General features: G+C 36.9%; 1 protein-coding gene across 2 annotated transcripts in view; it reads right to left on the reverse strand.

Annotated features, from left to right (window-relative positions):
- Window positions 1-842: 842 nt before the first annotated feature.
- LOC106053017 (uncharacterized) overlaps window positions 843-16,584 on the reverse strand; it is a 38,595-nt gene continuing 22,853 nt past the window's right edge. For both annotated transcript variants that reach the window (XM_056040503.1, XM_056040502.1), the window contains exons 7-9: window positions 15,109-15,396; window positions 10,780-11,094; window positions 843-6,613 (exon numbers count right to left, since the gene is read on the reverse strand). In XM_056040503.1, coding sequence (XP_055896478.1) covers window positions 6,522-6,613; window positions 10,780-11,094; window positions 15,109-15,396 — 695 coding nt within the window. In that variant the 3' untranslated portion in view covers window positions 843-6,521. The remainder of the gene's footprint in view (window positions 6,614-10,779; window positions 11,095-15,108; window positions 15,397-16,584) is intronic.

Here is a 16,584-nt window from a genome sequence, read left to right on the forward strand (position 1 = left end):
TTTCCCACAGATGTTTAGACAACTGATCTCGCCTGCTTTTTTTGACATTGAAAGATGAGAACAAATCATGAAAATATTTCATTGATTTCGACGTTATCATTGCTGTGCTATATCACGTCTGCTGTCAAGATAGAGATCCTAGTACCCGGCAAACTTCATTGACGTTGTTTAACAAAAGAATTTTTTTTTGTTTTAAAGCCTGATAAATATTTTGTAGACATCTCACGACTTTCTTATTTCAGACTTCTTACTGATCACAAACAACACAAACTAAAATCTTTGTATTGAGAGAGCTATGCCGAAGTATTTCCCCACATTTGGTACAATCGTAGAATGTAAGTAAAGTTCTCCTTTTAGTACATGCGGTCATCTGTTTCGGTTAACCAGGCTGTCATGTGGCCAGCATAATAACCAATCACTTTTACGTTTCCCCAAATAATGGGTGGACTCAGAGGCACTCTAAACATTTCGAAATTAAAAATCCAAGTCTTCATCAGGATTTGAACCAGGGACTCTCCAGGCATCGATGTACCACTCATCCACCGCTACAATGATATAGAACCATTATTTAAGCAACGGACACCCCCCTCCTCCGTTCAATCCTCTTCTGTCAATCGTTTTTATTCTTTGTACTTGGTTTCGTTTGCTTGTACATGTCTTCCCTTGGAGTGTCATCACTTGGTGGGTGTCATCACTTGGTGGGTGTCATCACTTGGTGGGTGTCATCACTTGGTGGGTGTCATCACTTGGTGGGTGTCATCACTTGATGGGTGTCACCAGGTGATCGCCTTCAACCCCCTCACACCCTAGTGACGCCACAGTTATTAAGGCTTACATGAATGTGGGATTTTGCATTTTTGGTTTATTCATACATCATTCTAGATATATAATTTATTAATGTTCAAAATTCAATCAACATAATATAACATTGTATTAAATCGTTGAGAAATTTAGATTAAAAATTGCAGTCAATGAAATTAATATCTCTAAAATCGTAATAAACATAAGCTATTTTCTTTTCTTTATAAATACAAACAATTTGGAATGGACAAATTAGCAATCATGTACAATCAAACGTTCATAAAAATTATTTCATTTCAAGCAGTTGCTTAATCATTAAAAACTGATAGAATTATACAATAATAAAAAACTAAAACTAAATCTTGAAGCGTGGTTGTTCTTCCACAACATCAACAAGATGTCAACAAGATGTTACATTTACATACAATATGGAGAGACACATTTATACAAACTGCACAGTTTATAATAATATACACAATTTTTGATAATTACGTGGGAACTTCATTTGTCTTTCTCTTATAGAGATTAAAGCTTTAGAAATATAATGTATCAAAAAAACAGATAAATACCTAGTGAACATCCTTTTATTATGAAATACTTTGTATTTGAACTATCAGACCTGTATTTATTTTCTATGTGTCCTTCCCCATACTGATGTGACCTACTTGATACTTTGAAAAGCAGGGCGGAGCAACTTCTTCTTATATAATACAGACGTTACTTCAAAAAAAAAAGAAAATAATTACGTTCTACGCGTCATGCATTCAGTCATGCATATTAACCAATGACTTAAATTCTACAAGTCACTGGTTTTCCTGGCTAGCTCAGGCAACCCATTCCATGCTCTAATAGCACCGAGAGTGATCGAGACAGTAAAAAGCTACATTGCTACAATATGTCAGTGAAAAGAAATAAACCTATTGGTGGTGATTGAATTTGTTTCTGTTTCACATCGGATGTCGTCTTCAAGAAATAACAATTGATAACTAACAGGTAAGAAAACCTTGTTTCGCAAAAATATTGGACATTTAATTCAGAAAAAAGACGCAACATAGACGAATCGGAAGCTGACTGTAAACACGTGATCCAGATTTGTAGAACAAACGTTAAGGAGAAACGAAATATCTTAAACTTGAACTCTGAATGAACTTCTGGCAAGTGCGAAAAGGGAACGTAGGTTATAAAAGTTTGAAAGCTCAAAGGTTTTTTAACAAAAATTCAATGTCATTTTCCTCATAAACTCTAGATACGTTTACTTAGACTTAGACTTAGGTCCTCCCGCGCCGTTCGGCGCATTGGGCGGCAAGCTGTCTCCATAATGATCTGTCACTGGCAATGTCTGAAGCCTCCTCCCATCTGGTGTCCAATGTTCTGAGGTCCTCCATGAAGGTGTGTCGCCAGGTAATACGAGGACGTCCCTGTTTGCGCTTTCCTCGTTTTGGCTTCCATGTTATCGCAACTCTTGGTGTGCGTAATTCATTTTGACGTAGAACATGTCCCGCAAACCTCATGCGACACTCAGTCACAACCTCACTAAGTGTTCGACTCCCAGTTCGGCATAGGATTTCCTTGTTTGAGATCCGGTCTGTGTAACTGACTTCCCAAAATCCGTCTCAGCCATCTCTGTTGAGCCACATTTAGTGTTTTCTCAATTTTGACAGATGACTTCCACGTCTCACATGCATATGTAGCATGTGTAGCATAGATACGTTTGTACGCATGCAAATATTAATTATGTTCAATTTTGTTGGCCAATCTGAAGTTCCGTGTGAACATGTCGATATATGTTGGCCAATCTGAAGTTCCGTGTGGACATGTCGATATATGTTGGCCAATCTGAAGTTCCGTGTGGACATGTCGATATAAATGTTGGATTTAAACTTTGAAGTAAGTTGTTTCCTTTTTTCTTGCAATTCTTGTTGCAGCCAGTCAGGATCTAGACGGTGTCGGAGTTAGTTTTGATGCGGAAATCGTGTGTTTATACTTTTAAATGATTGAACAAAAAATAGCGCACCGCTTTCTTCATTGTAGATATTTCAAATAGCCCACAGCGTTCTTCATTGTAAATATTTCAAATAGCCCACAGCGTTCTTCATTGTAGATATTTCAAATAGCCCACAGCGTTCTTCATTGTAGATATTTCAAATAGCCCACAGCGTTCTTCATTGTAGATATTTCAAATAGCCCACAGCGTTCTTCATTGTAGATATTTCAAATAGCCCACAGCGTTCTTCATTGTAGATATTTCAAATAGCCCACAGCGTTCTTCATTGTAGATATTTCAAATAGCCCACAGCGTTCTTCATTGTAGATAGTTCAAATAGCCCACAGCGTTCTTCATTGTAGATAGTTCAAATAGCCCACAGCGTTCTTCATTGTAGATATTTCAAATAGCCCACAGCGTTCTTCATTGTAGATATTTCAAATAGCCCACAGCGTTCTTCATTGTAGATATTTCAAATAGCCCACAGCGTTCTTCATTGTAGATAGTTCAAACGTCCCACAGCGTTCTTCATTGTAGATATTTCAAATAGCCCACAGCGTTCTTCATTGTAGATATTTCAAATGTCCCACAGCGTTCTTCATTGTAGATATTTCAAATAGCCCACAGCGTTCTTCATTGTAGATATTTCAAATGTCCCACAGCGTTCTTCATTGTAGATAGTTCAAATAGCCCACAGCGTTCTTCATTGTAGATATTTCAAATAGCCCACAGCGTTCTTCATTGTAGATAGTTCAAATAGCCCACAGCGTTCTTCATTGTAGATAGTTCAAATAGCCCACAGCGTTCTTCATTGTAGATAGTTCAAATAGCCCACAGCGTTCTTCATTGTAGATAGTTCAAATAGCCCACAGCGTTCTTCATTGTAGATAGTTCAAATAGCCCACAGCGTTCTTCATTGTAGATATTTCAAATAGCCCACAGCGTTCTTCATTGTAGATAGTTCAAATAGCCCACAGCGTTCTTCATTGTAGATAGTTCAAATAGCCCACAACGTTCTTCATTGTAGATAGTTCAAATAGCCCACAGCGTTCTTCATTGTAGATATTTCAAATAGCCCACAGCGTTCTTCATTGTAGATAGTTCAAATAGCCCACAGCGTTCTTCATTGTAGATAGTTCAAATAGCCCACAGCGTTCTTCATTGTAGATATTTCAAATAGCCCACAGCGTTCTTCATTGTAGATAGTTCAAATAGCCCACAGCGTTCTTCATTGTAGATAGTTCAAATAGCCCACAGCGTTCTTCATTGTAGATATTTCAAATAGCCCACAGCGTTCTTCATTGTAGATAGTTCAAATAGCCCACAGCGTTCTTCATTGTAGATAGTTCAAATAGCCCACAGCGTTCTTCATTGTAGATAGTTCAAATAGCCCACAGCGTTCTTCATTGTAGATAGTTCAAATAGCCCACAGCGTTCTTCATTGTAGATAGTTCAAATAGCCCACAGCGTTCTTCATTGTAGATATTTCAAATAGCCCACAGCGTTCTTCATTGTAGATAGTTCAAATAGCCCACAGCGTTCTTCATTGTAGATAGTTCAAATAGCCCACAACGTTCTTCATTGTAGATAGTTCAAATAGCCCACAGCGTTCTTCATTGTAGATATTTCAAATAGCCCACAGCGTTCTTCATTGTAGATAGTTCAAATAGCCCACAGCGTTCTTCATTGTAGATAGTTCAAATAGCCCACAGCGTTCTTCATTGTAGATATTTCAAATAGCCCACAGCGTTCTTCATTGTAGATAGTTCAAATAGCCCACAGCGTTCTTCATTGTAGATAGTTCAAATAGCCCACAGCGTTCTTCATTGTAGATAGTTCAAATAGCCCACAGCGTTCTTCATTGTAGATAGTTCAAATAGCCCACAGCGTTCTTCATTGTAGATAGTTCAAATAGCCCACAGCGTTCTTCATTGTAGATAGTTCAAATAGCCCACAGCGTTCTTCATTGTAGATAGTTCAAATAGCCCACAGTGTTCTTCCAGGGGCTACGCCATAATTTCCTGTGACGTCAATTGACAGCTCTTAGTTTTGATTGCCAGGCACCAAATTTAGATAATTAAAATAATCAAAGATTTTGGATCCGGAAAATGATTCTTGACTTAATGCTAGTGGACAGCCTTAGTCTTATTGCCTTGGACCTATTCTTGGGAAGGACTCTTTAACCCCTGATTAGATAATAGAGTTTTCTTTTATATTTCTATGAAATTTTCTATTTAGATTCGTTTCGTATTTCTAATTTTAGATTTGACGTTTGAGTCTTGTTGTTTTTTTCCTATAGGGTGTCAATGTTGGTGTTACTGTAGACGGTGATGGTGCTATCGTAGCTAGTGTTGGTGTTGAATGTTCAGTTTTTTAATCCTTGAGTGCTGTGCTGTTGTCAGTGATGGTGCTATCGTAGCTAGTGTTGGTGTTGAATGTTCATTTTTTCAATCCTTGAGTGCTGTGCTGTTGTCAGTCTAGACGTTTTAATGCTAATTTTGAAGTATTACCGGTATAAGTCTGTTGATGTTAGACCAGTTGTGTATCATTGGATGCCATTGGTTCATTGCTAGTCAAGTGTCCACTGTCTTAATGTCTTCATAGGATGTTGTTATAATAAATACTGTTGACAAGTTAGTAGCATCCTAAGGAGCTTCTATTTTACTAGTATTAGATACCGACTACGCCCGTTGATTTGTTCAAGGTTTATTACGGCCGGAACAGCTCTACCTTTTTTTTTGAACTTCCAATAATCGGGTCACATTTTAATGATCCCCCTAATATACATTTTATCCCGTGAATTGTGTCTAATACCATGAAATGAAATGGTCCGCTCTATATCTCTTTCCTTCTCTCTTCCCCTGTATCCTCATGTTATTGTTGATATTTTAAAAACATGCGCATCGTAATTTCTCTGACCTAAGCATTAAACTTGATTTTGAACGACCCGCTTTACAATGCCTCCCCCCTAATTACTACTGACAAACCCTTACTTTTTTAAAATTACTACTGACAAACCCTTACTTTTTTAAAATTACTACTGACAAACCCTTACTTTTTTAAAATTACTACTGACAAACCCTTACTTTTTTTTAATTACTACTGACAAACCCTTACTTTTTTTAATTACTACTGACAAACCCTTACTTTTTTTAATTATTACTGACAAACCCTTACTTTTTTAATTACTACTGACAAACCCTTACTTTTTAAATTACTACTGTCAAACCCTTACTTTTTTTCTTTTAGTATTTTCCAATTGATCGACCCCGTTACCTCACACTGTTCAGCTTGTTGAATTATTGCACCGCGATCAAAACAAAGGAATTTGTTTTCATTTCAAATGTCTTGAAATTGCATTTGACTCGATGCTCGATTCTTTGATGCTGACTAAAGAACATGTATGATCCTCTCATTTAAAGTGCTCGAACATAGGAATAACTTTCTTTGTAATCAAAATGGGATTTACATTTAGCATGAGCCATTTGTTTCTGCCATCTCTCTCTATGTCATAGGTGTTATAAAGGATGCTAAAATAAAGCCTCATTCCAAAAGCCTGTAACTTAAAAGTCAAAAAGAACTTTGCATATTGCTGGGAGTCTCTGACCTTATGACAAAAGCAATGCCGAAAATAGTCTAAACTATGACAACACATTACACATTAAAAATAAAGTATACACATTTACAAGTCAAGTCCACACAAATTGTGCTAGTCCTTGATTTCAGTCCTTGCGCTCTACTGAGATAGCAGGCGAACAACAAGAAGAAAGACGTTCAAAGACATTGCATTACTTTTGATTGTGCAGGAGTTGGCTAAGAAATTACAATCTGAAAGAGAGACACCCATTTCAACTATTAGGCTATTACACACTCTCCTGGTCAACAGAGTAAAATATGTACACTATAATTAAAGCACCTTGAACGCTTGTTGGACCAGGACTTTTAAGTTGACAAAATGTAAGAAAACAAGGTTACAAAGAGAGTTTGTGTGGAAACACAAACTCAAAATCGGCCCTCGAAGTGGTCCACCCAGGCAGGAAAAATGTAATGAAATTCCGTCAAAGGCAAATGACAGAGAAGAATGGAGAAAGAAGGTTGACAGATCCTGTGTGGTGCCAAAAGGTCTATCAAACCAAGGGATAGGTGAAAGTGAATGTGAAGTTAAATGTGAACCTGGCCTAACTGATGTCTTATAATGAGTATCTAATTGATCTAATTGAGTATCTAATTGATCTAATTGTTTTGTAAAGGGTTAATCTCTTATTCAAAGTCTCAAGAAAAAAACATTTCCGTAAAAAACACTAAAAATTCCTTTACTTTTGTGTTCCATGGTTTAGAGTGTACTCTGCAGTTCACGCGATAATATGAAAAACTACTTACTAATAGTTGTTTAAATTATGTCCATCTTATTTGCATAGTAAGTAGATTTTTTCTCTTTAAAAAAAAAGTTAACATTTTTTTGTAAATGTAATATTTAGTATGACAGAACTTAAATAACTTAGCAATGCAAATGTAAAAAAATATTTTTTGATCAAAAATCTAAAACCATTTGCATAAATGTGTTAATAATGGTCAACTCCCTTACTAGAAAGCCTCCAGTGTTTGTTACTATTAATAGTGAATAGTTGTAAAAACTGGTGTATTTTATGAAGCAATTGCTGGCATCATTGATTTAAACAATTAGATTTTTCGCTTTTAGAAACACAGGGGCGTAGCTAGGGATTTGGGGGTCCGGGGGGATTGACCTCTTTGGGGGCCCCTTGCGTTTTGTCATGTGACATGAGATAATGTATGCAAAAACTATATAAGCCCAAAATCAAATAGGTTCAGTATATCAGTAAACTTAACAAAAAATAATCATTAAGACTCTCTTAATGAATAATGCCGTTGTTTATTAGCTAAATAATGCACAAGTGATAAATCTCAATTGATATCGCTTCACGTCGTGCATTCTGTACAGCAAAGACATCTATAATATCTACATCGATACTTTCTAGTATTAGTGACTTCACTGACATTAAAGCCATGATTAAAGCGTCATTGTGCTCCTGAGATAGCTTTTGATGAACTTGAGCTTTGAGAATGATCTCTCAAATGAAACAATGGAAGTCGCCTGAGTTAGCGGTATTCGGAGGAGGTTGCAAAGTTTGAGCACACGTAATTCCCATATGAAGCATGTTTCCGCAATATGTCTATTGGTGATTGTATTACTGGTTTGTTGATGAAAAGTGCTCGTGCATCAATGACATCATTGAACAAGCGATTTGCCATTTATTTCATCATACAAACAGGAAAAGTAGCACAGTTTGTCACAAGCGTGTCTTCTAACAGGTGTCTTGGTTCAAGAAGAAACCCAAAGATATCCGTTTTCTTTCCAGCCTTTGAAATCTGCCCTTCATCTCCATATGAAATCTGTCCAGCACTTCTGTCGCAACACGTTTGAATTGCAGTTCTATTGACAGTCCTACATTAGAACTCAACTTCCCATCAAGTCTTTTCTTTCTTCTGGTTGTTTTGATTACAGGGAATCCATAGTATTCACTACCTTTTTTTGCTTTTTCGATGGATTGGGTTTTTGTTAGTTTCTCATCATTTGGCAGAAAGCATGAAAGGGTACTAATTTCTTTAGCAGCTTCCCGTATATGCAGTCCAGACTTTTGTAGTTTCTTCTGAACTATATTAATTGGACGCAGGAGATTTGACCAGAATTCCAGATAGGCAAAAAATTCTTAATTTTACACTGCATGAAGAAGATTCTGTGCTAATATTATTTGATATTACGTCATTTTTGGTATGTTTATGTTAATATCTATCTGTGACAACAGAACAGATTCTGTGCACTGCTTCTAGTGTCCATTATTTCAGTTGTCGATTCAAAAATGTTCTCCAACAGTATGATGATTTTGTTGAGAAACTGCCGACGTAGCTTCTTCTCTTGTATTACTCTTTTTTTAAAAAATCCCGGCGTCATCTTCTTTCAGTTTGGTCCATCTCTGGAGTTAATTTGGAAAACAAAAAGTTGAACAATTCATGTACAGTTCCAAAAAAAGGTGACAATTGTTGGATCTATCTCAGCAGAATGAAAAGTTGCCAGGTTGAGAAAGTGATTATCACAGTTCAGAAATGTTGCTTTTGGATTTATGCCTAACAGACGTATCCGCAGACCAGACAGACGGCCACTCATTGTGGCTGCGTTATCATAGGTTTAACCTTTGCGTCACGCTGTTTTGTAGCCCCACGCTGGTCAACTCGGGATGGGGGAAGTTCCCATAGAAAAAAAAAACATTTTTTTAATTTCACAAATAAAAAATATGCCATGATTGTGAAATTTTCTCTGACGAAAGACATACATTTAGGTTTTTTGATTTATTTTCCCACCTTTGCAATTCACTCTTTTATCACTCTATAAGAACGGTGTTTTTTTTTAATTTAGAAAAACATGTTTCCATTGGATTGAGGAAAGATGAATAGAGGGGTAATAATTATAGAAGCCAAACCGGAATAATAGACAATTCTAACATTATTAAGAATAACTATTTGATCTGTTATACCTGATTCTCTAAATATTGCTTCAAGGTTAATTAGCGTAACCTTAAAATACTCACCATTTAAATCTATTATTAGTAAAGGTAACAAGATACCTGGAATTCGCTGTATATCATACAGAAATATTCTTAGTTCTTGCTGCAAGCACATGTTTGATCTCTTTTAAAAGGAAAATATATCGGCAACAAACAAAATCTATTAAAGATATCTTCAAGCCCAGTGCTATTTTTGCATACACTGATGGGTCGGCATGGAAAAACAGGCTATGGAGCCTACATCGACTTTCTTGGCTCAGTCAAAATCTTTGGAACAAGTAGTAGTGTTTGCAGTTTCGGAGATTATGACAGTCTGTGAACCCATAAAAGTCATTGACTCTCAACTCGGCGAGGGGCATTTGAGTGCAACACAGATTGTTGTGGTCACTGACTCACAATCTGTACTACAGGCTTTGCAAAGCCCCGGACCATGGCCCCCCAATATCGACACTGTCATCATGGCTTCACACAACATCAAACAACGCTATGGCACCCCTGTAATAATGCAGTGGGTACCAAGTCACATAGGTGTGACTGGCAACACTATTGCAGACTCCCTAGCCTACCAGGGAAGGCGAATTCCACCCACTGAACAGGCTGTAAGTTGTCGTCATTCTCTGGCCATAATTCAAAAAACAGAAATGGAAAAGTGGTTTGAGTGCTGGGACAAATCCCAAAAAGTCCGTGGAGTCTGGGAGCACATGAGGCGCCCTGACTGCAATTCCCCGTGGTGGAGGCTGTCCAGGCCTTGAGCAAGCTATTATTGCACAGTGCAGGACAGGCCACTGTCCTGTTGGCTCATATTTCTCACAGCTATGGCCATATTTCGATTCACGGTGCCCAGGCTGCGGGGAAGAAGAGGAAACAGTGCCTCATATTCTGTTTGACTGCCCCAGACTTGCTGATCTCCGTCTCGACAGGTCTGGGAAACCAAAAATTCTCGACATATATGGCGACATTTATGCACTACGCAAGACAGCAGGGTTTCCGTCCAGGGCTTTCCCTAATGGAATTTGATGATGATGATGATGATTAAAGATTTGCATTTTAAAATGTAAAACTTACTTAAAAAAAACAACTTTGATCTCTGTTGGAAAAATATTTAAAATATGTCAACAGACCTTTAACCAGGTTTAGTCTTTGTTATAAATTTCATTCATAAATGTTGACACTATTTGTCAATCAAATATATTAATTTATGTATTTACAAACAAATTTCGGACACCCATTTGGGAGCCCCCCTCAAGTGGAGGCCTGGGGGGATCTTCAAATCCTCCCCCATACCCCCCTTAGCTACGCCACTGGGTAAACATAATTTCTCAACATTTTTTTCTAAAAAAAAGATATTATGCTTATAATTATTTTGAGTATCTGACTACATGGGTCAGGTCAACAAAAAATCGACCACCTTACCTCCACACACAAACGTGAAGCTGGTCGGATGCCCGTTGTTCACTGTTAAACTGTAGTTTTTCTGTTGCACTAGAAGAGCGTGGTCTGTGAACTTAACGTATATGTTACTGTTTACATAATCAGACGTATCGCCATAGGTCAATTCTACTCCTTCGGTGATGTTATCACCATTAGACCAGAGTTGCATGGAGTACGGCGCTGGGTATCCTATCACGGAAAAATAGGCCTCGTAGTCTGGCCAGAAGTCAAGGTATCCTAAACTTTGAAACTCTAAGTCCTTCTGTTCAAATATATTTGACATTAATCTGAGCTGGCCTGTAAAGAAGAGTGTTACAATGGAATATGTTAACAGAAAGAAACTCAGTTTCAAATTTCATTAAAGCAATGACCTTACAATTGAAACATTTTTTTAAAAGAACAAAAATCTCATAAGTGATTCACAGTTTATTATTTAAATGCATTCAGGGTTATTTTCTGTTGAGGCTGACTACCCACATAGGAGAAGGAAAACTATGAATCCCCTCCTCTGCTGCCTTGCAACTATACCAAGTTAATCCTGAGGAAAATCAGGAGACGGCGACCATTACGCAGCTTGCAGCACACAGTGTTACACTCTGGCTGATAACTTGACCTTCTTCAGTCGTTGATCCTTTTTACTTCTGACTGTTGAGACTTAATCTCGAGAGACATTCCCACCCACATACAACTCTGGCTATGATCACAAAGGGCCTGCCTGTTTTCGTTTAGAAGGCTCTTCGTCTAGAGCTGAAGCCAAGGATTTTTCAGTGTCCATAGTTTTCTTGCCACCATATTTCTCCACAAATTTCTCCACATATTGCGGTCAAGGAGCAGTCAGGAATTTCTTGGTAAGCAGCTATGTCTACCTTTAGACTGTACAGTTCACTCAGGCAGATAACCTCTAATCTACATAACCAACTTGATAACTCTACCTATAATCTACATAACCAACTTGATAACTCTACCTATAATCTACATAACCAACTTGATAACTCTACCTGTAATCTACATAACCAGCTTGATAACTCTACCTGTAATCTACATAACCAGCTTGATAACTCTGCCTCTAATCTACATAACCAGCTTGAGATCTCTGCTTCTAATCTACATAACCAGCTTGAGATCTCTGCTTCTAATCTAAATAACCAACTTGAGATCTCTGCTTCTAATCTATATAACCAGCTTGAGATCTCTGCTTCTAATTTACATAACCAACTTGAGATCTCTGCTTCTAATCTACATAACCAACTTGATAACTCTGCCTTTAATCTACATAACCAACTTGAGATCTCTGCTTCTAATCTACATAACCAGCTTGAGATCTCTGCTTCTAATCTACATAACCAACTTGATAACTCTACCTGTAATCTACATAACCAGCTTGATAACTCTACCTGTAATCTACATAACCAGCTTGATAACTCTGCCTCTAATCTACATAACCAGCTTGAGATCTCTGCTTCTAATCTACATAACCAGCTTGAGATCTCTGCTTCTAATCTAAATAACCAACTTGAGATCTCTGCTTCTAATCTATATAACCAGCTTGAGATCTCTGCTTCTAATTTACATAACCAACTTGAGATCTCTGCTTCTAATCTACATAACCAACTTGATAACTCTGCCTTTAATCTACATAACCAACTTGAGATCTCTGCTTCTAATCTACATAACCAGCTTGAGATCTCTGCTTCTAATCTACATAACCAACTTGAGATCTCTGCTTCTAATCTACATAACCAGCTTGATAACTCTGCCTCTAATCTACATAACCAACTTGATAATTCTGCCTCAAATCTACATAACCAACTTGAGATCTCTGCTTCAAATCTACATAACCAGCTTGAGATCTCTGCTTCTAATCTACATAACCAACTTGAGATCTCTGCTTCTAATCTACATAACCAACTTGATAACTCTGCCTCTAATCTAAATAACCAACTTGATAATTCTGCCTCAAATCTACATAACCAACTTGATAATTCTGCCTCAAATCTACATAACCAACTTGATAATTCTGCCTCAAATCTACATAACCAACTTGATAATTCTGCCTCAAATCTACATAACCAACTTGAGATCTCTGCTTCTAATCTACATAACCAACTTGATAACTCTGCCTTTAATCTACATAACCAACTTGAGATCTCTGCTTCTAATCTACATAACCAGCTTGAGATCTCTGCTTCTAATCTACATAACCAACTTGATAACTCTACCTGTAATCTACATAACCAGCTTGATAACTCTACCTGTAATCTACATAACCAGCTTGATAACTCTGCCTCTAATCTACATAACCAGCTTGAGATCTCTGCTTCTAATCTACATAACCAGCTTGAGATCTCTGCTTCTAATCTAAATAACCAACTTGAGATCTCTGCTTCTAATCTATATAACCAGCTTGAGATCTCTGCTTCTAATTTACATAACCAACTTGAGATCTCTGCTTCTAATCTACATAACCAACTTGATAACTCTGCCTTTAATCTACATAACCAACTTGAGATCTCTGCTTCTAATCTACATAACCAGCTTGAGATCTCTGCTTCTAATCTACATAACCAACTTGAGATCTCTGCTTCTAATCTACATAACCAGCTTGATAACTCTGCCTCTAATCTACATAACCAACTTGATAATTCTGCCTCAAATCTACATAACCAACTTGAGATCTCTGCTTCTAATCTACATAACCAGCTTGAGATCTCTGCTTCTAATCTACATAACCAACTTGAGATCTCTGCTTCTAATCTACATAACCAACTTGATAACTCTGCCTCTAATCTAAATAACCAACTTGATAATTCTGCCTCAAATCTACATAACCAACTTGATAATTCTGCCTCAAATCTACATAACCAACTTGATAATTCTGCCTCAAATCTACATAACCAACTTGATAATTCTGCCTCAAATCTACATAACCAACTTGAGATCTCTGCTTCTAATCTACATAACCAGCTTGAGATCTCTGCTTCTAATCTACATAACCAACTTGAGATCTCTGCTTCTAATCTACATAACCAGCTTGATAACTCTGCCTCTAATCTACATAACCAACTTGATAATTCTGCCTCAAATCTACATAACCAACTTGAGATCTCTGCTTCTAATCTACATAACCAGCTTGAGATCTCTGCTTCTAATCTACATAACCAACTTGAGATCTCTGCTTCTAATCTACATAACCAACTTGATAACTCTGCCTCTAATCTAAATAACCAACTTGATAATTCTGCCTCAAATCTACATAACCAACTTGATAATTCTGCCTCAAATCTACATAACCAACTTGATAATTCTGCCTCAAATCTACATAACCAACTTGATAATTCTGCCTCAAATCTACATAACCAACTTGAGATCTCTGCTTCTAATCTACATAACCAGCTTGAGATCTCTGCTTCTAATCTACATAACCAACTTGAGATCTCTGCTTCTAATCTACATAACCAGCTTGATAACTCTGCCTCTAATCTACATAACCAACTTGATAATTCTGCCTCAAATCTACATAACCAACTTGAGATCTCTGCTTCTAATCTACATAACCAGCTTGAGATCTCTGCTTCTAATCTACATAACCAACTTGAGATCTCTGCTTCTAATCTACATAACCAACTTGATAACTCTGCCTCTAATCTACATAACCAACTTGATAATTCTGCCTCAAATCTACATAACCAACTTGATAATTCTGCCTCAAATCTACATAACCAACTTGATAATTCTGCCTCAAATCTACATAACCAACTTGATAATTCTGCCTCAAATCTACATAACCAACTTGAGATCTCTGCTTCTAATCTACATAACCAACTTGATAACTCTGCCTCTAATATACATAACCAACTTGATAATTCTGCCTCAAATCTACATAACCAACTTGATAATTCTGCCTCAAATCTACATAACCAACTTGATAACTCTGCCTCTAATCTACATAACCAACTTGATAATTCTGCCTCAAATCTACATAACCAACTTGATAACTCTGCCTCTAATCTACATAACCAACTTGATAATTCTGCCTCAAATCTACATAACCAACTTGAGATCTTTGCCACTAATCTACATAACCAACTTGATAATTCTGCCTCAAATCTACATGACCAACTTGAGATCTTTGCCACTAATCTACATAACCAACTTCATAACTCTGCCTCTAAGCTACAGAAGAGATCTATTCATATATCGTATTATATTTAGTTTTCCCCTCTCTATCTCTCCATCTATATGCGTGCATATCTGTCTGTCTGTCTATTAATAATAATAATAATAATTAATAATAACAAAAATAATACTTACTGTGGGACAAGACAAAAATTTTCTTTTCTACATATTGTAATTTGTCTAAATGGTAACATAAATAGTAACCTGTCACCAAAAGACCACGGATTGTAATATTTACTGGTGTGTCAGGATAAATTAAATGATCATCAAATAGCTTTGAACTGTATGTCACAAGTGAATCCAGATATAATAAAGGTGGAGGGTATCCATTTGAAGTGCAGAGAAACACCAGAGTGTCGCCTGATTCCTCAATGAAAGAGTCGTTCTTTCCGTTGATTGTAAAGTAAATTTCTGTAGTAGATTCTGAAATAAGAAAACATTGATTCCTGAGTTGAGCACATGAGATTTTAGTCTTTGTATCATGTCTAGAACAGTTACCATTACAAAAAAAAACAACTTTAAAAAATGTTAAAACGTAATAGTTGAATTAATCTTCTAATTATTCTATTTAACTATTGGTCTGAGCTAAGGTCAGGGTGATGGTCAGTATGGAGATAAAGGCAGTTGTCAGCTTAATATCAGCTTGGTTTGAAGCTCAAAAGTTAGGGTGAGTTTTTGTGGAGATCATGGCAGTGGGCTACTTAGTTTAGTTTGGTGGGCAGCTCAACAGTAAGAGCGATGCCCCGAGTGAAGGTGGTAAGTGTGGCTGACCATAGTCTGTACATATAAACATATTCTAAGTACTATTTTAGAATAAACTCGTAGGTGCTCCCTTGGGTCTTGCGTTAGGTAACTTATTCAGGCCTCGCGGAATACTAGGATTCCGCAGCACACAGTTTGGGGAACACTGTATTAGAGAATAGCAAGATACAAAGAGAGTTTGTGTAATAACACAAACTCAGATTTGGCCACCGTCGGATCCCTGTCGGATCCGCCTATTCGAAAGGAATATTCAAGACGTGATTTTGTTAATCTGTTAATTTACTAATTGTAATTAATTATTTTGTTTGATATCTCGAACATGGGAAAGACATTTTGCTTGACTACTATGGTGGTATAAGTTGAATGTGTCCCCTTTTTATTGGTAAGAGAAAGATACGTTTGTAACTATAAAAACTATTTCCATCAGCAGCTCCGTAGTTACCGTATTGGCTTGAGGAGCCCTGGAGTTCCAATTCAGGTCGCTCATTTTTTTTTTAATAAATAAATTTTAACAGCGATCATCCAGATATCTCCTTCTTTCTCGCCCCCCCCCCCTTTTTTTCTCAACTAGTGTGGATGAGTGATAGGATCATATCCTATTAAAAAAAGCTAATAGCCTGAAATAGTGATAAAAAAACATTGGTAAAAATATTTCTAATCACACAAATTTATTATGTTTAATCTACATCTATTACAAAATTAATCGCACGACTGATACAAGTTAATTGATACAACTACGATTAGTATAAGCTTTCTTTTTTTTTAAATCTTGTGTCAATGGTGTATTTGATGGACAATGATTTTATTTAACAAAGAAAAAAAAATTGATTGCAGACGACGAAGGACACA

Source organism: Biomphalaria glabrata, chromosome 9 (assembly GCF_947242115.1).
Source record: "Biomphalaria glabrata chromosome 9, xgBioGlab47.1, whole genome shotgun sequence".
Classification (NCBI taxonomy): Eukaryota; Metazoa; Mollusca; class Gastropoda; family Planorbidae; genus Biomphalaria; species Biomphalaria glabrata.